Consider the following 25,261-nt stretch of genomic DNA (forward strand, 5'->3'; position numbering starts at 1 on the left):
TGTGTGTGTGTGTGTGTGTGTGTGTGTGTGTGTGTGTGTGTGTGTGTATGTGTGTGTCTCTCTCTCTGTTTGTCTGCCTGACTGTTTCAGGCTGTAGGTAATGTCTCCAGATCTCATTGTACATAGCTTCATTTTAGAGTAACTGCACACCTGAGTTAGGGACCCAAAAGCTCTCATCCCCAATCCTATGCTTTGTAAAATATTAGACTCTTGCCTGCTCGGCTTTGTCCTAAGTGCTCAGGCAGGTGAAGTTTGTTTGAATGGGAATCCTTTTTTTGGAACACGCATCAACATTTTAAAATGTCTGCCTGTGTTGCAGTGAAATTTTAAAAGAGAGTGCTTGATTTTGATATCAGTTTTTAAATAGATGTAGCCAACAGCCATGTTGATAGCCCTAACCAATTTTTCATTTACCATCAATGATACTCCAAGCCTGAAAAACGTAGTCCTGTGTGGGAAAAAGCCATGTAATGGTGAGAAATTCAGCTGTAAGAAATGAGGTTCCCCATGAAAGTGATAATTAATACAATTAGATGCGTGCAGTGTGGTTAGAGGTAGTCTGGTCTTGTATGTGTGTACTGTGTCTTTATCAGATAAACAAATGAAAGTCCTTTACCTAATTGTTTCCTGCGTTAAAATCTGCCTTGTCACACGTTTACTTTGGTCATTGGAAGTAAAGAACATCCATCTTGGTAATCTACTCGTTTTGTTAGTACTCTTTCCATCCTTTCCAAACCAGTATTGTTTTGTGAAACAGCTAATAAGATCATTACCACCACTATCATTAACACATAAATGGAGCAATGTACAGGGTGTTCTAAGAATTGGGATTCCAAAGAATTTTAAGGAAAATGGCTGTGCACCTAAGGAACTTTGAAGGAGCCATCCTCAAGCCACTGTTCTCTCCCACTACTTCACAGAAGTAGTGGGAGAGAACAGCCTTTCTCTGAGGGTAACGTTCAAAGGTCCATTTCCTTATCCTCTCAAACCTGAAAAAATAGACATTATTTTCACAGTAACGTCTCTGAATTGACTTACATTTCAGCAAACTGAAAATTGGAGAGTGGAATTTAGTGGCAGGTCTGGTTTTGAACAAGTGTTTGATTTTACTGATCTCAGCAGTGCTTAAGCTTACTTTTGTAAATTTCCTACCCCTAATTCCTGGCTCTTGGGCACACTCCGCCACCAGAACTGAGAGATGGTTTGTGGCTCTACGAGTGACCAGCCAATAGAATTCGCTGTCTTTGAGGGGGAGAAAAATTCAAGCTAGACAAGAAGTTATGTGGCCGGTAATTCTTATTTGAAATGTAATTGAATTTCTAAAGGCAAACTAATTTCTTTCTGTGTCCTTCACAGTAAATAGGTCCTTGTCACCATCTTTTTTTTTCTCTTCCCTCTGATGAGCTTCTACTGTGGATGGAAGAAATTTGGTATTTTGAGAGTTTTATTTCTGTGCCTTTTCTTGGCAGCCTTTTCCTCTTGTAAGCCAGTGTTGGAGTGATGGTGAGAGTAAGTATCCCTAGTGTTCTGGAAGATTTTTTTCATGCATGTTTACAACTGAGTAAATTTGTCATTTTTTCGCCTACTTTATAGCTCCATATTTAATACGTATGAGGCTTTTCATAAACAAAACAAAAAAAAAGGAAAGCCTATTTGGAAACATAAACATAGCAAAGCGAAAGTCATTTTAAAGTATCTGGTTAGATCACAATTTGAAAAGATCTTATACTTTAAAATAAAAGTTTTAAACCACGGATCTGTTGAGAGGATGGTGACAGTCCTCCATTTCCATCTCCTTTTGAAATCGCATTTAGATTTGTGTGTCTCTGTGTGTGTACATATCTGCGTTTTCTGATGAAAAAGTCCGTAACTTTCAGACTTTTCAAAGCCACTGCCTTTAAATATCTACTTGATAACTTTTACTGTAGTTGTTTTAAGATCTTCTCTTTGCTATTTTCAAAACAACTCTCAATATTGGTTAACTCTTTAAATGCTTCTTTTTTGGCAGCATAAGATCCTTTCTGTAATACATTTTTTTGTTTATTGTCCACTCAAAATTTTGGTTCAAATTCTAGGGAGCTTCTCTCATGAGAATTCGGTTTAAAAGCAAAGGATTTAGCATAAATTAACTAGGCTTAGTTTTGATTTGTTTTGTATGTGGGAAAATGTATATTTTAGTGCAGTCTGTGATGTGTAATTACATAAAGCACGTGTCGTTCTTTACCATGATTGCATTGGTTTTTCTCCATTTGATGTCTGTGGTAGGGCCAGTCTTTTTAACCTCTGTAACAGAAGTGGAGTGGATCCTAGCCTGTTCGATCTGGAGACTGAAGTATATATTATCTTCTGGGAAAGTAGTTAAACATAGCACAGATTGTTTTCTTTAACATCTTTATTGGAGTATAATTGGTTTACAATGGTGTGTTAGTTTCTGCTGTATGACAAAGTGAATCAGCTATATGTATACATATCTCCCCATATCCCCTCCCTCTTGTGTCTCCCTCCCACACTCCCTATTCCACCCCTCTATGGGGACACAAAGCACCGAGTTGATCTCCTTATAGCACAGATTTTTAATCAATGTGCACTCACTATGATTTCAGTCAAGATGATAAGTACCTATGATTTTTGTGTTTGTACTGCTGCTTTGAGAAGAAGTATTACCATTAACCTGGGTAAAAAGGACAACTCTGAAATTTTTAGGAGTTTAAGAATTAGGCCTTAAGTTAATAATCAGTGAAATAAGAGGGGTCACATTTTTTAAAAAGGAAATCTCTAATGTTTAAAAACTAATAATATACACATTGGTTTATGTAACAAAAACAAAATAAAGTATTAAATTATTTCGTGATTTGATCACAAATTCATTTTTGGCCTCAATGCTCTGACTTAATGCTTGTTGAAAAAAATTAAATATTTTTTTCAACAGGAGTTATTTTTAGAAGGTTTTCTTTTATTTTTAAATTTTTTGGCCTTGCGGTGTGGCATGCAGAATCTTAGTTCCGTGACGAGTTATTGAACCTGTGCCCCCTGCAGTGGAAGCGCAGAGTCTTAACCACTGGACCACAAGGGAAGTCCCCCTCAAACAGCATTTACTGAATGTTTACCACATGCTCAGTGTAGATTAGACTACGTGCAGGAATAACAAGAGAACCAAAGCACGATGGTAGATCCCTGGAGCTAACAGTTCAGGGCAGAGCAGCATCTAATACTGTCCCTTGACCCTTTGTTTTACTTTTATGTTTTTCTAAGTTTGTTTAGGATACCTAATTAGACAGTAATACACACCTTTGGAAAATGTAAATATCACCAGGCATCATTTTAAAATAGTTTTTAAATATTTGAAAATAAATGGTAGTAAAAATGTAGGTTGTATTCTCCATCAGAGACTATGCTATTCTGGATAGCTGAGCTTTCCCAAGGGCACAGGATTTGTCCCTCTAATTATGTCTTCTCTGTCCCTCTCCCTTGAACCATTTTGGTTTGAAAAATTTCTGAAATTGATTATATCCTTACAGACTTCTTTTAAAAATAATGCACAATTCCATTTATATGACATTCTGCGAAAGCCAAAACCATAGGAACTGAAAAACATCAGTTGTTGCCAGAGGATGGGGGGTGGAAGGAAGGGTTAAATGCAGATGGGTATAGAGGAGATTGTTGGGGTGATAGTATCCTATATCTTGATTGTGGCAGAGATTAAATAACTGCATGTTTGTCCAAACTTGCAAAGCTGTATACAAAAATTTAGAGTGAATTTTACTGTGTGTGAATTATACCTTAATTTTTTCTAATGGAAAAACATAGCCGTAGAATTTAGAGCATTTCTTACAGACTTTTTAAAACAATATATTGAACACTAAAAATTTAAGCTTCTTGTAGAAAGTTAGGTCTATCCTTGTAATAACAGCAATGTCCCTCAGGAAACATGCAGGTCATAGGGCTGTTTGCTCCCAACATTTCATTTTTTTAACATTATTTTAAAATCTCTTCCTGTGCTATAGGAATTTGCCTTTGAGTTACTATGACTTCTCACGCAATCCCCATGATCTTATAATTTGACCAGGGCTATTGGGGAGAGGGGTGTACCCCAAACAACCAAATTTTTTTTTTTGTGGTACGCGGGCCTCTCACTGTTGTGGCCTCTCCCGTTGCGGAGCACAGGCTCTAGATGCGCAGGCTCAGCGGCCATGGCTCACAGGCCCAGCCGCTCCGCGGCATGTGGGATCCTCCCGGACCGGGGCACGAACCCGTGTCCCCTACATTGGCAGGCAGACTCTCACCACTGCGCCACCAGGGAAGCCCCAACCAAATTTAATAGAACCATATGCGAAAGAAGAATAAATTGGTCATGGGTTTGGGATTTCTATGTAAGCTAAGTTCATAGATACTATTTTTCTTGTAGTTTATTTATTTGGTTATTTTCTTTTCTCATTCGTTTTCCAAACAGAGTGGCTAGGCAACTAAGTTCTGGGTAGATATGTCACTATCAAATAATGATATTTTATGATATTTCTTGGCATTATAATAAGTATGCTGTATTGTACTTTTATTATATTGATAAAATATGAGAAACAAGCAATTACAGAAGCCTAAATTTAAGAAGACTATCATTTTATACCTCTGTTTTTTTCTCTGCCTTCCCATGAAATTTATTCACTCTGTTATAATTGTTTATGTTTAACACTGACCAGGTCTCAAACTAGTGAAAACTACAGAAAAAACAGTATAGTGTTTTCTTGTTTTTTTGTTTTTTAACATCTTTATTGGAGTATAATTGCTTTACAATGGTGTGTTAGCTTCTGCTTTATAACAAAGTGACTCAGTTATACATATACATATGTTCCCATATATCTTCCCTCTTGCGTCTCCCTCCCTCCCTCCCTCCCTATCCCACCCCTCCAAGTGGTCACAAAGCACCGAGCTGATCTCCCTGTGCTATGCGGCTGCTTCCCACTAGCTATCTATTTTACGTTTGGTAGTGTATATATGTCCAAGCCACTCTCTCACTTTGTCACAGCTCACCCTTCCCCCTCCCTGTGTCCTCAAGTCCATGCTCTAGTAGGTCTGTCTCTTTATTCCCATCTTACGCCTAGGTTCTTCATGACATTTTTTTCCCTTAGATTCCATATATATGCAGTATAGTGTTTTAATGTCTATACTCTTTCCCCGTTAAATGTGTATTTACTCCCCACTCTTTTTTTTTTTTTTTAGTCATTCCAGTTTGCTTTAAGGGAGTGGTTTTGAGGGGAAAACGAGTTGTGTGCACCCATGTGTCAAGTGAGGAGAAGCCCTGAAAGGGAAGTGTTAGGAGCAGAAGTTCTTGCCAGGGTCTCATGAAGTGTTCCAAGCTATGTTTTCCTCGTTGACTCAGAAGAACAAATAGTAAAGAAAGAACAAATAGTAAAGCACTGGCCAACCTCACTTCTTTTGGCCCATACTTATATATAGCAGAGACATAAAACACCAGCCCCAATCCAAAACTTACAGTGGGTAGTTTGGGGAAGGTGTTATTCACAGAGCTGATATTGAAGTCCAAGGAAATCAGGTGGAAAACTAAAGGATCTAGTTGCTCTAGTACCTTTCAACCTTCTGCTTTCATACACACCTTACTCAGCTCATCTGCTACCTATTAGAGACCACCATTTCTGCATGTTCCTTCTCCTTTAAGCTGTATTAGCTCTACTTAGTAGTAAATTCCTTGTTTCTTTCACCTTTATTTAGTAGGATCCTCTCAATGTTTTTTTAAAAAATTCTGTATGTATATAGAAGATTTGCCTTCCCTGGATCATAAAGTGAGACATAGACACAGGAATAGAAATGTACCAATTCCTTTCTTATGGAATTCATTCACTCATTGAAAAAAGAGTTTTAATTAATTCAAAATAATTTTGAACACTGGCTGTCCTAGGCTCTGAGTGCTAGATACTTAGAAAACTAGGGTGACATAATCATTGCACTTGCAAAGCTAAAAGCCCAGTGGGGAAGAGCCGCACAGTAAGTGATGTTGCAGAGTCCTGCACGCAGCTCACTTCTCTGAATGTTAGTCTCTTTATCTGTTACAGGGGAAGGTATCTTCCAAAGCTGTTTGGAAGCTTAGCTAAGATAATGCATGTGAAAACATTGTAAAATTGTTAAGCTGTGGACGTGTCTGTTGCCATGTTTGGTTTAAAATAGAAGCTGGGAGAATTTTAATCCTGAAACCATTTAGATAACCCAGTTATGAGACTGTGGGTAAAGTGAGAGAAACAACATGTGTCAGTGTCAAATGCAGTTCCCAGGAGAATGTTTGAGATTGTACTGTTAGGAGCCTTGCATTCTAGAAATTATTTTACTGGTGTTTATGCTAAGTGGTGATGACATTGGGAATAGCACAGCTGCGTTTGATATCACATGTTACTGTTAGCCTTAGCATTCACAATGCATTTTTACTGTATCTTGTTAATAAGAATGTATTGAATGAACCTCGTGGCATTGGGCTATATGTTAAGATGTCTTTTTTTATAGCTGGTTTCTAGAGTGTCTTTATATCAGTCTCCCAGTGTTTCTGTTTATTGTTATTCCCTTCCCTCCCCTTTTTTCTATTAGTTCTTTAAAGGTAGGGGTATTATACATCCAAGTTTGCCTGGGACAGTCCTAGTGTATGTCTGTTTTCCCAACATCTCATCTATTTAGCATTTTAGTGTTCTCAAAGATGTCCCAGTCTGAACCATAAGTTATATGGCCACCCAGGCTCAAGGCATAGAAGGAAATGAGGAGACAGCAAATTAGTGGAATTGTAAAGATCTGTGGTAACTGACCTTAGCCGCTGAACTGACTGATGGAATATGGATTTGGTCCAGTAATATCATGAAATTCAACTCAGAGATTTAAGTCCATGTATTGTGTCTGATTATCAGTTCACATCACAGCAGGATTCTAATGAGCTGTTAAGACTAGAGCATGTGTTTGTTCACCCCAGCTCAGAACAGCAGCTTTGCCACTTGAAAGATTCTCACTCAAGCATGGTTTGTTGGAGCTTGAAGGCTGACATTCCTTCTAAAGGCCCCTCAAGGTTTTCATTCATTGTGAGCATGTGCATTATGATGGTATTGATCCTGTTTTTGACCATCATTCACCCACGGCAGCCAACCAAGGGGGTTGTAAAACATGTCTATCACCCCTTCCCCACCTGTATGGCTCTCGTGGTATGACTAAAGTGGATGAGTAAGACGCAGTTTATAGGGATGGGCCTACATTGCAGCATCTCTGCCACAGCCTCCTCCCTTTTTAGAGTGAGAAGACTGGAGTGAAAGGTCCAAAAAATAGAGAGAATTCTGCAAGGAGGAAGGTGCCACATTGTGTGTCTGCTTACAATCCCTAGTACAATGGAATAAATCTTCTTGTCCCCTCCTGCCAGCGTTAATAAAGGTCAAGGGGAGATAGACAACAAGGACTTACTGTATAGCCCAGGGAACTATATTCACTATCTTGTAATAACCTATAATGGAAAAGAATCTGAAAAAGTACACCTGAAACTAATACAACATTGTAAGTCAACTATACTTCAATTTTTTAAAAAAGGTCAAGGGGTTACTTTACTGTTTTAGTATATGCAATCCCAGTATTTTCTTTCTTTTTTTTTTTTTTTTTTTTTTTTTTGCTGTACGCGGGCCTCTCACCGTTGTGGCCTCTCCCGTTGCGGAGCACAGGCCCAGCTGCTCCACGGCATGTGGGATCTTCCCGGACCGGGGCACGAACCCGTGTCCCCTGCATCGCAGGCGGACTCTCAACCACTGTGCTACCAGGGAAGCCCCCAGTATTTTCAAAACATGGCAGTTTGAGAAAGTTCACTGCAAATTTGCTTGTTTAAAAGCAAATGCAGAACTCTGCTGTTCTCTGTTGACAGCTGTATTAGAGTTTGGGGTGGTTCTCTGCACTCATGAGCCATGAAGAAATGTGTGTGACTTAAATCTTGCAAAGTGAAGGTGGAAATACAGAAAATAAAGAAAAATCAATGGAATGGGCCCTTTTACTGCTGTCCCCATTTTACTTTCCAGAGAGGCAAAAGTGGTATAAATATCTTCCTTGAAACAGTGCTTCTCACGCTTTAATGTGGGGCTCTTGTTGAAATGCAGATTCTGAGACAGTAGGTCTGGGCTGAGGGCCCAAGATTCTGCATTTGTGACCAGCTCCAGCGGATACTGGTACTGCTGGACCACGGGCCACTGCTTGTCTAGTGAGTTGTTGGAAAACGAGTGCCCTGATGGGTTCTGACTCTGGATTTCACTCTTGCACCACAGGCAAGTTATAGTGACAAAGACGTTAGAGTCTCTCCTCTGTCAGGAGTTGTGTGTTTTAGTGGGAGGTGAGAGCGAGAGGAACTGTCCAGACAGTTCCCTGTCTTTAAAAATCTTAAGGTATCCCCTACAGAGGCCCAACATTCCTGCTAATGAGAAGAATAAAGAAATATACATTCCATGGGCTTGGAATTCCAGTCATGGGCTCCCCCCCACCTTTTCTTTTAATTAACTGGCTCCTTTTACATCTATTAAGGGTTATGAGGAAAGGAGTGGAGAGCAAAAGATTAAGAAAATAAATAGGAAATTCAGAAAAGGAAAGTTCCATTCCCTCCTGGTTCCACAGTAGGAAAAAAACTGTGATGTGCCTTCCTCTCCTCATACCTCTATATAAAGACACGGACCTCTGCTAACTAGTTTGTGTGACTGTATTCTGGCTATTCAACCTCTGTTATTTCACAAAATGTCCTTCATCTACAAAAGAAGGAATTGGATTTAGGTGGTTTTCAGAGCCCTTTTGATTGTAATGCATAGCAACTAAGAGCTTTATGATCATATGATACTGTATATAATATATACATATGTCTTTAACAGTATGGTTTTATTTCTATAAGGGCACCTCCAAAATAAGTTAGTATATATAAATTTTGTATTTTCCCCTATATTCCTGGTTCTTTCTTAAAAAAAACCAATCTACTTTGTTTCATAGCTTCAAAAATTTTTTATGTTATGTGTAATTGGCTGTATTAATTTCTGCTCCACAATATTAATTTAAGGAATCTGGTCTCACAGTTCTAGCAAAGGCTAGAACTTTCTTCTGTGGTTTACCAGCATTCTCTCTAAGCATCTGCGTGTTTTGGGGGTGTGTGTACATTAGATACCTGTTCTGAGAGGATGAAGGAGTACTTGTTTCAGAAGGTACTTTGGGTCCAGCTGTGAGTAATCAACTAAGTGTGTTCTCTCAACACCATGACCTCTTCAGTCTTAGGACAGAAGTCTGGGATTTATTCACATCTCTGTTCTGAGTAATTGGTTACACATCAAGCCCCGTTATCATGTAGTAGGTCAAGAAGCACTCTCAGTCAATCAGGGATTTCTCATCCTCAGACTTCTGGATGAGACAATTAATTTTTTCTATAAATCTACCCCCAGAGACAATGTTACATACAGGAGTTGAGTTTTATAAACTATAAATTACTCTGAGCCGAGGATGAAGAATGAGCATAGAATCTCATGTTGAGCAACTAAAATTGCTGTATTAAATACAAACTTAGCGAAAACATATTGTTTACAGAAATATTTTCAGTACGTTGTTTTGAGGGTGTGCGTGCTGTATTAAAAACAATAAACGTACATAGGCATGGAGTCCAGTTTCATTGGCCCTCCCACGTGGTTTTGGTGAGAGTTTAAATTGGCACCTTTCTGCAGGGCAACCTGACATTACCCATCAGAATGTACAGGCTCAGTCTTTTCCTCTCACAAATCCACTTCTTGGAATTGATCCACAGCAAATTATTGGATACGTACACAAAGCTGTATTTAAAAATATGTTTCTCAAAGAATTTATAATAAAAAAAATTGGAAAGAATCTAAATACTCAAAAATAAAGGTCAGTGAAGTACCTAGGGGTAAGACGGGAAAAAAGACACAGTGCTTCTCATGCTTTAATATGGGTCTCTTGTTGGATGCATGGACTTGAGGATATGGGGAGGGGGAAGGGTAAGCTGTGACAAAGTGAGATAGTGGCATGGACATATATACACTACCAAATGTAAAATAGATAGCTAGTGGGAAGCAGCCGCATAGCACAGGGAGATCAGCTCGGTGCTTTGTGACCACCTAGAGGGGTGGGATAGGGAGGGTGGGAGGGAGGGAGAGGCAAAGAGGGAAGATATATGGGAACATATGTATATGTATAACTGATTCACTTTGTTATAAAGCAGAAGCTAACACACCATTGTAAAGCAATTATACTCCAATAAAGATGTTTAAAAAAAAGGTCAAATAAAATATAGCACAAATATGAAAGGGGACACTACGCAGGTATCAAAAGGAGATATAGGTATTATCTTTAAAAGATGGTTATAGGGCTTCCCTGGTGGCGCAGTGGTTGAGAGTCTGCCTGCTGATGCAGGGGACACGGGTTCGTGCCCCGGTCCGGGAAAATCCCACATGCCGCGGAGCGGCTGGGCCCGTGAGCCATGGCCGCTGAGCCTGTGCATCCGGAGCCTGTGCTCCGCAGCGGGAGAGGCCACAACAGTGAGAGGCCCGCGTACCGGCGCTGGAGAAAAATATATGCTTATACACATGTGTATATAAGCCCAGGGAAGAATTGGGAAGCTACATAGCAAAATGTTGATAGTAGTGGAATTATAGCTGATTTTTCACTTTCTCTCTTAAAAATCTATTTTTTTAACTTTTTATTTTATATTGGAGTATAGTTGATTAACAGTGTTGTGTTAGTTTCAGGTGTACAGCAAAGTGATTCAGTTATACGTATATATGTATCTATTCTTTTTCAAATTCTTTTCCCATTTAGGTTGTTACATAATCTTGTGCTGTGCTATGCAGTAGGTCCTTGTTGGTTATCCATTTTAAATATAGCGTGTGTACATGTCAATTTCGTTGAAAATTTCATACTAGTACATTGAAGGGGGGAAAGATAATTTGGAAAGTTCAGAAAAAAAGCAGTCACCCTGGGAGCTGAGTTGGAGAAGAAACAGGAGCCCTGCTGTTTCAGCATCCCTTTTATGTTGACTGGTGGGAATTCTCTGACTGGTCATTGCTGTGCCAGGAGGAGCTTCAGAGACAGTGGGGGCCTGTGGGGCACGACCCCTGTTCTGCTGACGTATACACAAGGTTCCCTACGGCCTGACTTTATTTGGCATTATCAGCCCCAGGGAGCCGTGTGTACCTGTTAGGGCCAGGATTTAGATGAACAGAATTACTGAATGTTTGTCAGGCCTGGAAGTGTCATTAGGGCTGAGCTAGACCAGCTGCGAAGAATGGGAAGCCCCGTTTAAGTAACTTTCCCAGAGCCCCGGAGGTAGTTCCAGGTCAAGTTGAAATGAAAATGTGGTTCCCAGGTTCCTGGTCTTGGGCTGCTAGTTTGCTTCACCCCGAGTTCTGCTGTTGTGGATGAGCCCCCCAGTTCTCACAAGCAGCTTTAAAGGCCAGAAAGAAAGAGGTTTCCAGGTAAGGGAATGGATTTCCTCTCGTAACTTAGAACATTAAATTGTTAGCCCTTTCGTCCAAATCTGTGTCCTGTGAAATATGTGGAAATTCAGAGGTTCCTGACTTACCTTGGGTCCCGGCCTCTTTGGGATAATTCATAAAGCAGCAAAACCTCTCCCTTGAACAATGTGGGTTTGCTAGAAACCACAGAACTTTGCATTTGGTTTGGGGGTTTCAAGAACCCTCTGAGACCTGTCACTCTGTCTTGTGTTCCCTAAGTTTGCAAGTAGTTCTCTTGCATTTGGACGTAATGAAACTGTGAACTGGTTTTCAAACCTTTGTGGTAAACATGTTTCTTGACAGAACAATAGTATGGGAAGAGAGAAAGAAAGGCTGGGAACTAGAAAGACCCAGATATCTCACCACATTAGCCACTTGTTTTCTTTGTTTCCTGTTGCTGTTGGATTGTCTTTCCAATTAAAGTAAAATGTTAGGATATTTTAAAAAAATCCTACCACAGTAGCACAATGGCTTTCATTTCGGCAGTGCACTCCACTGTGTTGCTGTCCACGTGAATAATTTATGATTACACCCGAAGACTGTCTTCAATATATTCTTTCATGCTGTTCTTTGGAAGAGGACAGTCCCCTCCATAAGAAAGACACAGGCAAGGCCCAAGATGAGGCCAGAATTCCTTTGTACTTCTCACCGAAAACTAGGTGTTTGAATAAGAGCAGGTAGTTTCCACTTACGATATGTAAGAGTTTTGAAAATAGCCTAATGCCATAGTTTTCAAATCAGCTGGAGGACTTGTGAAAACGCTGACCACTGGGCCCACCTGAAGAGTTTCTGATTCGGTGGTCCAGGGTGGGGCCCAAGGATATGCGTTTCTAGTCTCCAGGTGAAGCTGGCACGACTGGTCCAGGGCCACACTTTGAGAAACAGTGACTTAGGGAGTAGAAGGCCTATAAAGCAACGTGTTTTCTAAACTTTTCTGATAACAAGAATCACGTGGGGATCTGTGTGAAAAATACAAATTTTCAACTCCGTGCCAGACTCATTGAATCAGAATCTGTGGGGAAAGTCTTGGGATGCTGCATTATCAGATTTTGGGAAATAATGTTGCTATCAGGTAAACCCTGCAAATCACCATGGGACAGAAGAATTTACCTACTTCTCTGAGCCACAGTTTTCTCATCCATTGCATGCTTTGACCCTATGACCCATTTAGCCCCTAGACATGTATCTACCTGGCTTCATCCTCATTTTAAAATGAATTTTATGCCATCTTTACAAAGCATACATGTTTTTATTTCAGGTGCTAAATAAATTGTGTAAAGGAGACACCAGAATACCTGCCTTCTGAGAACTTCCTGAGGTTTTACTGAGTTCTCTTTTTGTAAAGATAGTCCCAGTCTGTGTGTGTGTGTGAGAGAGAGAGAGAGAGAGAGAGAGAGTGACAGAGAGAGAGACAGAGACAGAGAAGGCTGGAAGGAGGGAAAAGGGGAAGGAGGGAAGGAAGAAAGAAATGTGCATTTCTGTTGAGTTCCCTGGTAGTGCAGCTGGACCAGGATCACACTTTGAGAATCACTGGAATCGGCCAATGACTCAAGCATAACACGTTGGCATCTCCTAAGGGAGTCTTAAAAAATACTTCTGGGGCTTCCCTGGTGGCGCAGTGGTTGAGAGTCCGCCTGCCGATGCAGGGGACACGGGTTCGTGCCCCGGTCCGGGAAGATCCCACATGCCGCGGAGCGGCAGGGCCCGTGAGCCATGGCCTCTGAGCCTGTGCGTCCGGAGCCTGTGCTCCTCAATGGGAGAGGCCACAACAGTGAGAGGCCCGTGTACCGCAAAAAAAACAAAAACAAAAAACAAAAAACTTCTGCCTGGGCCCCAACCCCAGAGAGTAATTTAATTGGTCTGTGGTTGGACCTGGACAGTAATTCCAATGATCGGCCAAGGTTGTGAACCGCTGCTATGGGTCCCTCAGGATAGAAGATAACTGTTAAGAAGCATAAGCCCTCCAGGCGGTCACAAAGCACCGAGCTGATCTCCCTGTGCTATGCGGCTGCTTCCCACTAGCTATCTACCTTACGTTTGGTAGTGTATATATGTCCATGCCTCTTTATCGCTTTGTCACCGTTTACACTTCCCCCTCCCCATAGCCTCAAGTCCATTCTCTAGTAAGTCTGTGTCTTTATTCCTGTTTCACCCCTAGGTTTTTCATGACATTTTTTTTTTAAATTCCATATATATGTGGGATAGGGAGGGAGACGCAAGCGGGAAGAGATATGGGAATATATGTATATATATAACTGATTCATTTTGTTGTGAAGCTGAAACTAACATACCATTGTAAAGCAATGATACTCCAATAAAGATGTTAAAAAAAAAAAAAAAAAAAAAAAAAAAAAAGAAGCATAAGCCCTGATGGGGAAACTAGGGCTAAGCCAGTGCCTCTCCCACTTCAGTGTGTGTACGAACCACCTGGGCTTCTTGTTAGGATGCACGTTCTGATTCAGTAGTCTATAGTGGGGCCCAAGATTCTACTTTTTTTTAACAAGTCACACAGATGCTGCTGCTGTTTACAGGGTACCATGCTTGGAGTAGCGAGGGGCTTAGAAGGTGTTAACCAACACATGTAAATGCCTGTCAACCCAGACTTATTTTTTTATTTTTGTTTTTTGTGGTATGCGGGCCTCTCACTGTTGTGGCCTCTCCCGTTGTGGAGCACAGGCTCCGGACGCGCAGGCTCAGCGGCCATGGCTCACAGGCCCAGCCACTCCAGCATGTGGGATCCTCCCGGACCGGGGCACGAACCCGTGTCCCCTGCATCGGCAGGCGGACTCTCAACCTGTGCGCCACCAGGGAAGCCCCAAACTTAATTTTTTAAAAGAACAGTGTAGAACAAATAAAAGCACAGCTGTCAGACATTTGAAATTAGAAATAATAGCTATTTTGCCATTAATGAACATTCCTCTTCCCTTGATGGCTAGAAATTTTTGTTTTTGCTTCTCTTTACCCCCACCTGTAGTTTCAAACAAACGTTTGTGAATTAACGTTGCTTCAATGTGATAGAAATGTACTAACAGGCCTTTGATCCCCTCTGTCTGGATCTCACTGTTCATGGTCTTTCTGAGTTTGGGGATCTTGCTCTGTAGTGTCCTCATTGCCTCGGACCCTGCCGGTTAGGTGTTATCACCCAGGAGGCTAAATGTTCATTAATGCCCCAAGGCCCTCATCTCAGGAGCTGATTGCATTTGGCTCCACAGGACTGCCAGATTGCAGGCTCTGTGAGTCTCCTTGGGACGTGGCTTCAGACTATGTTTCTGGCTTGAGCCCAACCTTTCTGCCCCTGGGTGAGGGGTGAAGCCTTTTCTCTGGCAGGTTCCATGCTCTGGCACTTTTCCTAGCGTGGTGGAGTTGAGACGTAGCTGTCAGAGCCTTTTAGAAGGGGGAACAGAGAAGTGGGGCAAGGAAGAGGCAGACCTCAGGTGAGGAAGAAGGAAGTTAAATCCTGCCTGTGGAGGAGGCTTCCCTTGGCCTGTTGCATTTCCCAGCTGGACATGGCAGAAGTGTTGGGTGATTGATTGATGGCTTTTGATTTGGCCCTCAGAGGATGCATCTATGGCCTCTGCCCATTTGAAATTGGTGGGAATGACCCCAGGGGTCCGCTGACAAGAGGACAAAGATCTCTCTCCTAGGCATGGCCTGTCACTGGTCAGGCTGGCGCCATACTGCTATTATCCAGAGCATCCCTCAGTGGAATGGGACACCAGCAGGAAACAAGTGTTCTCAGTCATTTCCCATTTTTAAATGAAATCTACATAGCAGATAACAACTCCCCCACCCTGCGCCCTAGTGTTTGCCGCCTCGCATGTGTAGACGAACATGAGCTGGATTTTTGCACAGTCATGAAAGCAGTATGCTTGTCCCAGCTGGAAAGCCCGAGACAACAAAATAGCAGAGAATGTTCTGAGTCTTTATTAAAAGTATAAAAGCATAAAGCAGATTTATTTCAGCTGAAGGAAGGCAGCATTCAAGACACTGGAATAGCTTGTATCACATGTTAAGGGCAACTTGAACTTGACTGTGGCTGGGGCACAGGAGATGCTAGTTCTTTCCTTTTTTTTTTTTTTTTTTTGCGGTACGCGGGCCTCTCACTGCTGTGGCCTCTCCCATTGAGGAGTGCAGGCTCACCGGCCATGGCTCACAGGCCCAGCCACTCCGCGGCATGTGGGATCTTCCCGGACCAGGGCACGAACCCGTGTCCCCTGCATCGGCAGGCGGACTCTCAACCACTGCGCCACCAGGGAAGCCCGCTAGTTCTTTTTAAATCGCTGGATTCGGTTTCTGGTTCCAGCTTTTCCTGTAACCATTTTCAGTTGAAGTGCATATGCTGTATTGATAACACAGTTTAACATTCTGGGAACTTTTGTCAGGCAGCAAATTATAAACTATCTTGTGATCTAGGCACTTGACCAACTCTTCAGTTTCTCCTAAATAAGAACTTGTATCTTCTGGGGAAAACACAAGAACATCTGGGAAGTTCCTGTTTAGCATGACTGAGCCTTTCTGCTCTAAAGAGTAGAAAATAAAATGTTTGTGGAAAGTCAAATTAAAGGACTGGTCTGAATAAACCATTCCTGCAAGATCCAGTGTCCTTTCACCATGATAATATAACGAAAGAAGCCCTGACCTACCTCTCCCTAAAGAAAGCCTAATAAGCAAACTACTTGAAAATAAGATCATTTATATTATGTTACTCATTGGCTTTAAAACCTTCAATGACTTTACTTTGCAGTTAGAATAAAACTCATTTTCCTTACCATGGCCAGCAAGGTCCGGCAAATCTCATAATCTAGCCTCTGCTCACCTCTCCTCTCAGCCCAGTCTACTCTCTTGCTCTCTGAATAAACTCAGTTGCTCAGCTGATAAAACTTTCCCTGCCCCAGAGCCTTTGGGCCATTCTTTTACAGAAAAAAAACTTTTAATTTTGATGAAGTCCACTTTATCAACTTTTGGTGTCACATCTAGAACTCTTCTCCAAACCCTAGGTCTGCAAGGGTTTGCAAGGGTCTTCTACATTTTCTTCTGAAAACTTTATAGTTGTTTTGGTTTTACACTCAAAACTATGATTCACTTTGAATTAATTTTTGTATATGGTGAAAGAGTAAGATGAAGCTTTGTTATTTTGCCTAAACATAGCAAATTGCTCTAGCACCATTTTTTTAAAAGACTTCCTTCCTTTATTGAGTTTATTGAGTTTCATATACCACTGAGGAAAAGCAGGTGAGAGCATTGTGTCAATCTGTTTATGGGCTCCATTCTGTTCTCTGGACCATTCTTATCTTTCATACACCCCCCAGCTAACTCCTACCCATCCCTCAGGTTTCACCTACAGTGTCATTTCCCTAGAGAAGCCTCTAAGGACCACCCATTTTCATCCATCTCCATACTCTCAACTTTAATCCTAAGAAGTTTAGCCTCTATTAGTCTCACTCTACACCTGTATTATACATTTCGCATAATTTGTTAAAAATTTGCTGGTATGTGTGTAAGTATGTGTGTAATTCCTGCCTAAAAGCCCCCAAAAGTCAGGAACTGAGTCTATTTTGTTTACCATTTTAGTGCCCAGCAGTGTGCCTCTCATATGCTGAATGCCCAATCAGTATTTTTTGAGTAAGTGAATGGAGAAAGGTCAGGCATTCTGGGGGATGTTTTCTAAATCACTGGGTATCATTTTCTTTTCTTTTTAAAAATTTTTTTATTATTTATTTATTTATTTTTGGCTGCACTGGGTCTTTGTTGCTGCACGCAGGGTTTCTCTAGTTGAGGCAGGCAGGGGCTACTCTTCATTGCGGTGCATGGGCTTCTTATTGCAGTGGCTTCTCTTGTTGTGGAGCATGGGCTCTAGGCACGTGGACTTCAGTAGTTGTGGCATGTGGGCTCAGTAGTTGTGGTTCCCGGGCTCTAGAGCGCAGGCTCAGTAGTTGTGGTGCACGGGCTTAGTTGCTCTGCGGCATGTGGGATCTTCCTGGACCAGGGCTCAAACCCATGTCCCCTGCATTGGCAGGCGGATTCCCAACCACTGCACCACCAGGAAAGTCCCTGGGTATCATTTTCTTAAAATCAGAGGGCATTCCTGGCTCTTGGAGCCTTAGGACATAATTTTTCCCCAATTAACCCATCTTTTAAGTCAGTGACTTTGAGAACCTTTGGCCTACACTGGACTCAGCTGGAGGACTTGTTAACATACAAACTACTGGGGTCCACCCCCAAAGTTTCAATAGGTCTGGGGCAGCCTGAGAATTTGCATTTCGAAGAAGTTCCCAGAAGATCATGATGATGATGCTGGTCTGGGAACCACACTTTGAGACCTCCACTTTCTCATCTCCTGCCTTTGCATGTGCTGTTCCTTCTGCCTAGAATGCCCTTCCACATTTCTTGCCCTGAAAAACACGCATTCATCCTTTAAGACTTAGGCCAAGTGATTTCTTCTGAATACATTTTTCAGCTATTCCCACCCTTTTTGGGCAAAGTAAGACCACCTTACTATGGATTGGAGTTGAACTGTGTATACACTGCTGTTTCAGTGCTTTCTCCTTTAATTGTGTCTCTTTCTGCTTCCAGCACTAGTGTGTGAGCTTGTGGGAATGGCATAATAATTTAGTTTATCTTATTTCTCTAAAATGGAAACAAAATAGTGGCTGGTACAAATTCTAGGATGATGTAGTCTTTAAAACATGTTAAGGTAATTAAAATATACATATAGTCAATATATTCAAAAGAAATAGCCTCAGGTGGTAACAATGGAACATTAGGATTGTGAGATAGTAAATGATTATTTTTTGCATGTTTTGTCTTTTCCGTATTTTGTCAAATTCTTTTTTTAATTAATTAATTTTATTTATTTATTTTTGGCTGCGCTGGGTCTTCGTTGCTGCACGCAGACTTTCTCTAGTTATGGCGAGCGGGGGCTACTTTAGTTGCAGTGTACGGGCTTGTCATTGCGGTGGCTTCTCTTGTTTCAGAGCATGGACTCTAGGCACGTGGGCTCAGTAGTTGTGGCTCACGAGCTCTAGAGCACAGGCTCAGCAGTTGTGGCGCATGGGCTTAGTTGCTCCGCAGCATGTGGGATCTTCCTGGACCAGGGCTCGAACCTGTGTCCCCTGCATTGGCAGGCAGATTCTTAACCACTGGGCCACCAGGGAAGCCTAGATTTTGTCAAATTCTTTATATTGCTTCTTTTTTTTTTTTTTTTTTTTTTTTTTTTTGGCGGTACGCGGGCCTCTCACTGTTGTGGCGTCTCCCGTTGCAGAGCACAGGCGGCCATGGCTCACGGGCCTAGCCACTCGACAGCATGTGGGATCTTCCCGGACCGGGGCATGAACCCATGTCCCCTGCATCGGCAGGCAGACTCTCAACCACTGTGCCACCAGGGAAGCCCTATATTGCTTCTTTAATTTAGGAAAAATACTATATGCTATAAAAGACATTCTAGAACTTACACATCAAAATGGTTGTTTCCCCTTTCATAGTTGTCATTTTGAGCAGCAAGGTTCTTATTCCAGTTATGCTGCACTGATCCTGTCCATTTTTTAAACTCCTGCAGTGCCACTGAGAATCTCTCACCTGTCCTCAGTGGCGGAAAAATTTTTAAGTATACTTAATTTTTTGAAAGAGTCAAATGACATTCATGGCAAAGTCTAAGGAACAAGATTGATAACCAGGCTGATTAATATCATGTGAAGTCTGGAAGAGAGTATGACCAATAAGTGCTAAGATATACCCTGTGTGTCATATCAGTAGCTCCTCAAGCTCTTAAACATGTAATCTCAAAGAGTAAAGCTGGAAATACAATTGCTTTAAAACCAATATTACATAAAACTTTGAAACATAACTTTCTACCTAAAAGGGATTTGAACAGAGCATCCTTGCAATAGGGCATATACATCCCTTAGGTGACTCCTTGAAAGGGACCTTACTATGCGCATATACGTTGCTATTTGTTAAAGAAATAGTGCCCTCACTCTGAATCACTAATCACAGGGGCTGGAGCATGAGCTGTAGGGCCGAATTGCTTAGCTTTAATTGTGGCTCTTTCACTCACCAGCTGTGTGACTTCGGCACATTTTAAACCTCCCAGTGTCTCAGCTTCCTATCTGTAAAATGGGAAGAGAGGATTTTTGTACTTCATAGGGTTGTTGTGAGGTTTAATTAAGGTAATAACTGTTAAGCGCTTTTAAAAGTGCTTTTAAAGGTAACATCATTTTGCCAATTCCAAGATGCACATTTTTCACATTTTAACACTTGTGAAATGAGGGTATGTCTTACAATTAATGTAATTTTAAGAAGCACTTTATTACCATTTAATTAGCAATATCTTTTTAAAAATCAAAGGTACTTAAAATAATGGTGCAGCTTGGAGTAGATGATGTTTTAGATTTCGATAACATAGCGGTAAGAGGTTGATAAACACTGGCTGTCATCAGTGTTGTGGTCATCATCATCATTATCTTGGTTCTAACCAAGGCAATGCCATTTGGTTGGCAGTGCTGGCCTAGAGTGCACATCAAATTTCTGTTTCATTTATTTGTTTTCATTCAAGTGTTCTTAGAAAAGGTCTAGTGCGCTCTTTTTCATATCTGTTTCATATTAAGCTAATGTATCTATGGGGTTAATTCGTGCAATGTCTGCGTTATTCTCTGCACCATACTTGGAGAGCTGCTAAAATGTTCTTCAATGCAGATCAGTCTCTTAAAATAAACAGACAAGAAGACAAATTGTTTATTTTCTCTGTTGGTGTATTTTCCTAAATCTTTTTGAGGCACTTTTTCTTAGTGAGCAAAACCAAGCCGCTGTTGTACCACTTAAGATTTACTGGTTTGCAGTCTTCTCTGACAGTGAAAAGAAGCAGTTTATTGATCTGTAACAGAATGGATCACGGCCAAATCTTTTCTGGTTTATACAATTCACTGACATAAGAATCTGCATATCATTAAGAAGACTGAGTCCTCACAATCTGAGGCCACCTGTCAGGCATGAACAATAACTGGGAAAAATCAATACACAATATAAAACTGTTGTTTCTGCACAGACACTGCCGGGATCCACACCCAGTGACAGGCACATTTTGTTATTTTACCAGTGATATGCCTGTGATTCCTAATTTTAGGCTTCCTCCTCATTTTGATTTTATTGTTCAGTTTGGGGGAGGGTGGGAGAGACCAAATTCAATCTGAGATAAAAATCTTCTGCCAGGTTGAAAGAGGTTCAATAACAGGAGAAAACCTTGGACCAAAGTTTATGAAGCTTGACTAGGAAGATTCCGGGCACATCTCCATCCAAATACCTTGACACATACTTCATTCACCTATAACACAGGCAGCTTGTTTCTTCTGGCCTTCTGTTTGCCCTCAAGAATTTAAATGGTGGTATTTACAAGCCATTATGAAGCAAGAATACAAACACATAGGGCTAGATTGAGGCCAGTAAGCAGTTTTGCTTAGGTTTTGTTGTTGTTGCTTTTAGAAGTATAATTAGTTGAATAATTCCAGAAGCTGGACTTCTTTCTTTTGCCCCCTCATCAACTCACTCATCCTTCTTCAGTTTACCCAGTCCCCACCTTTTTTTCTTAACAAAGCTACATTTGTCAGACATAATGCTCACTCTATCCCTAAAGTCTGCCTTTTGATTCAGCTAGCTCTGACTCTCCAAGTTCAATGCCATGGACCTGAACCAGTGCCTGTTTCCAACAGAATGTCAGGTGATTGCCACATAGAGAGATTAGAGTCATCCTGCCCTCCTGGTGGGCTGCCAGACAGAAACTGGGGACCAGCAGGGAGCTGGGAGGCCTTCAGTGGGAGGCTGAGAATCAGGTCTCTGTGGGTAAGCTGAGCAGTAGTCACCGTAACTGGAAAAGCCATGCAAGGAGCACAGCTGTCAGAAGCAGCCTGTAGAAACCGGTCCTTTAGAGTTTGCACTGAGCTGCTTTCAGTAGTCAGCCTTGAACCATAGTGCAAACCCATTCAAACAGTGAAGAAAATTTCCCTAGCTAAGCAGCAAGAAATTCTCACCCTGTGTGATCAAAGCAATCAGCTGGTTCCTCTTCCTTCCTATTTGTTTATATTTCTAATCTCTTATGATCTCCATGACTGTGGCCTGATAGTTTTCTTTTGCATAGTGTTTTAAAATACTTTTTTCTTTCTTCAGTGCATTTTAAAGCAGATAAAACCAAGTTGACAGGAAGTATCTAATGTTTCTTTTTTAAATAATTGTTATTACAAAAGTAATGAAGGAGCTAAAATCATCCATAATTGCATCACTGAAGGGCAACCACAATGAACATTTTGGCGTATTTACTTCTAATTATTTTAAATAGATGTGTAAATATGTACATATGTATTTTTAACAAAATAGGTTATGACAGAATAGTTTTTTTTAATCATTAAAAGCTCTTAAATGACATCAATGGCTGCATTAGAATCCAGGATAAATGGATATGTTATTTATTTCAGCATTCTGTTTTGAGAAGCTCATGTGGGTTTCTAAATTGACACTTTATTTCTCAGCTTGGAATTCGTTAAGCTCAATTTCTTCGGATTTTGTTGGTTTAGAGTGAGAATTTGGACACAGTGGAAATGGAATATTTCTGTCTGTACCATTGTTTGCTTTCCTTGCCAACATTTTTTTAAATTAATTAATTTATTTATTTTTGGCTGTGTTGGGTCTTCGTGGCTTCGCGCGGGCTTTCTCTAGTTGCGGCGAGCGGGGGCTGCTCTTCATTGTGGTGCGTCCCGGCTTCTCATTGCGCTGGCTTCTCTCGTTGCGAAGCACGGGCTTTAGGCGCACGGGCTTCAGTAGTTGCAGCTTGCGGGCTCTAGAGAGCGCAGGCTCAGTAGTTGTGGTGCACGGGCTTAATTGCTCCACGGCACGTGGGATCTTCCCGGGCCAGGGCTCGAACCCGTGTCCCCTGCATTGGCAGGTGGATTCTTAACTACTGCGCCATGAGGGAAGCCCTTGCCAACATTTCTCAAAAGGCATTTTGAAGAAGCAAAGATTGGAGCAGTGGGGTTTTTTGTGTGTGTTTTGTTCTAAATTTTGTGATTGGAATATGTCTTGTAATCTCAGTTAACTTTTAAGCAGAGAATCGATATAAAATAAGAAATATGTTGCCTAACAAACCCTAAATGTTTCAAAACCACATGTCGTGCTGTGTCATTTGAAGTTTATCCAACAGGAAAATAGGAGATTTTGAAGATTTTTTTTTTTTTTTTTTTTTAAGACAGGGACTGCCTGGGTCAGATTTATGTTTTAAAAAGACTAGGTCAGTGAAAAACTTGAGCTATCAAGGAAGAATTCACATGAAGTTTAACCTTTTAAAAAAATGAGCATTTGGTGCAACAGCTGCTTTGGTTCAATTGAGAAAATGAAACTATTGAACCAACATTTGGAAAGGAGGATAAGTGTCAAAATGAAAAATAGTTTGTGAAATGATACAGAATGATACATATTTGTATTTGAAGGCCACCTTCCTTAAAAAGTCACGTTTCTGGAGAACATATTTTATCTCCCATAAGAGTACTGTGTCTAGAGACCTGCTTTCAGCACCTGTCCACGGGTGCATCTGTGGGTGTGTCACTCTCAACACCCAGTGGCCGGGTCCGGGGCAGTCACCACCTTGTTCCACAGGCTGTCTCTCCCCGCTTCCAATTTGCTCTCTCCATTAGCAGTCATCTTTGTAAACAGAAGTCTAAGATTTAGTGTTGTGCATATTTTTAAATGACCCATTTTGATGGGGCTCTCTTTATTGTTTCAGGTTGAGTGCATTTGGGAACTTGATGCATAAAATTTGCATGACTCCTCACTCCTTTCTGTATCTGTCTTTGGATTCAAGCCAGCATGGCTCACACCACAAAGGTTAACGGCTGTGCCTCAGGTAACTCCATGTTCTGGAGTGTGTGTGTGTGTGTGTGTGTGTGTGTGTGTGTGTGTATTAGTGTGTGTCTTTGCTCAAACTAATTTATTTCTTTTTTAATAATGGGTAAATAATAAGTTGCCTAGATAACTAGGATTTCAAACAATTTCTGTCCATTGAAGTTTTCTGTTGTTGTTTTGTTTAATCTCTTAGAGAATTTGCTTTTATCTTTAGAGTCTTTATGTACAGAAATCAGCTAGGTAAATTATTACCTAAGTCAATTCTATTGGAGTGTTGAAAGATAAATGTAAAATACTGAATGCTGATGCAAGGATAATGTACACTCCTCTTGCGCTTCTTTATGAGGGATTGAACGATGAAAAAGGAAATGAGTTTGAATGCTTAGAACCAATTCCTAGTATCCACTCCCAAGCAGCTTTTGTTTGTTTAAAGTAACTTTCCCAGAGGGAATGTGCAGCAAACCAAATATATTATGAATCATAAAGACTTGTATTCTTATTATTGCTTTGGTTATGTTAGAGACCTATAGAGTTTGCATATCTATTCCAATATTGCTTATATAAGATTTTGGAGAAATTTATAGAACAAATGCTGAGAAAAGCCTCCTAAGAGACAGTATATGACAGGAGATGACAACCTGTCCAAAATGGTACTCTAAGTGTTCATTCTTCTCTTGAGCTATCTGCCAAATAGCAGAACATGTGAGAGCAGTAACTGTGTATGTGGGAATTCTTGTGGAGCGCTTGAGTCCAAGGTCTTCGCTCTGCTGGCTCTGAGCACTGGGTAATGGAGAGAATGTGGGATTGGAATCGGGAGACCCATCTCCTGCATTAACCATGAATTACAGGGCAGGACTATTTCTCCATGTGTAAGACATCAGTAAGTATACCCACCTGCAGGGTTAGAACCAATGAGAGCACCAGAAATGTGCACACAAGTGCCGTGTAAGTTGTAAAACAACAGCAGAAGGAGGAGACCTCTGAATTGGGCCCACCCAGCCCATGTGTGGCTTTCTGTTTTAGCAATCCCAGCTGCAAGTATCCCCTCTGGAAAGATGCTCTAGCTTGCCCCAAACCAAACCCAAATAAACTCAATTGTTCATTATGGAACAACTGATCTTACTCTGTTCATTCTTTTTCCTATCCTTTCTACTGCTCAGCTTCTCAGGACTATTATAGATTCTGCTCAGGACTGCTGTCATTAATAAAATATGAATGACAATACCTAACATTTAATGAGCACTTAGTGTTACCATGGTGCCCAAGATGTTTTGCCTGCATTATCATACTTAATAGTCATAGTAATCCTAGGAGAGTATGCTGTTATCATCACCACCACCACTGTCATCCCTATATGATAGCACAGAAAAGCTCAGTAACTTACCTAAGTGAAGAAAGGAAAGTCAGGATTATTACTTGTTTCTCTAGTCGAATATCTGATAAGGGAAGAGATTGAAACATTGTGAAATTTCTTGAGACTTGTGGGCGGGTTTCAATCCCCCATGATGCTATGGTCTCCCTTCCCTCTCCTGCCCTCAGTTCTTCTCACACACTCAGAGGAAGGGGGCTCGAAGCTGTTGGTGCCTCGGAACGCTCTGGTATCTCTGGCAGAATCAATATATTCAAGGTTTTAGATACTTACCCCAAGTGACCCTAATTCCCTTTCCAACTTGACTTGTCCTGGAGTATCCCTTTTCCTTTGTTCCTGAAGTCTGATGATACAGTTATAACCTTTCTTCCTCACCTGGTGTCCTGCCTAACAGGTCTGGGGACTGAGTCTGAAAGTGAAGAAAAGCTCTCTGATCTGTGACTTCTGGGGTGTCAGGGTATGAATTGTTATTGCACAAAGGTACCTGGACAAGGCAAAG

General features: G+C 41.2%; 1 protein-coding gene across 6 annotated transcripts in view; it reads left to right on the plus strand.

Annotated features, from left to right (window-relative positions):
• The window catches only part of KANK1 (KN motif and ankyrin repeat domains 1), a 193,553-nt gene that overhangs the window by 110,163 nt on the left and 58,129 nt on the right, over nt 1-25,261 (plus strand). For all 6 annotated transcript variants that reach the window (XM_027105746.1, XM_027105749.1, XM_027105752.1 and 3 more), the window contains exon 3: nt 23,275-23,394. In XM_027105746.1, coding sequence (XP_026961547.1) covers nt 23,358-23,394 — 37 coding nt within the window. In that variant the 5' untranslated portion in view covers nt 23,275-23,357. The remainder of the gene's footprint in view (nt 1-23,274; nt 23,395-25,261) is intronic.

The sequence above is a fragment of the Aethalodelphis obliquidens genome, unplaced genomic scaffold (genome assembly GCF_003676395.1).
Source record: "Aethalodelphis obliquidens isolate GAN/ISIS:26980383/991018 unplaced genomic scaffold, ASM367639v1 scaffold7, whole genome shotgun sequence".
Classification (NCBI taxonomy): Eukaryota; Metazoa; Chordata; class Mammalia; order Artiodactyla; family Delphinidae; genus Aethalodelphis; species Aethalodelphis obliquidens.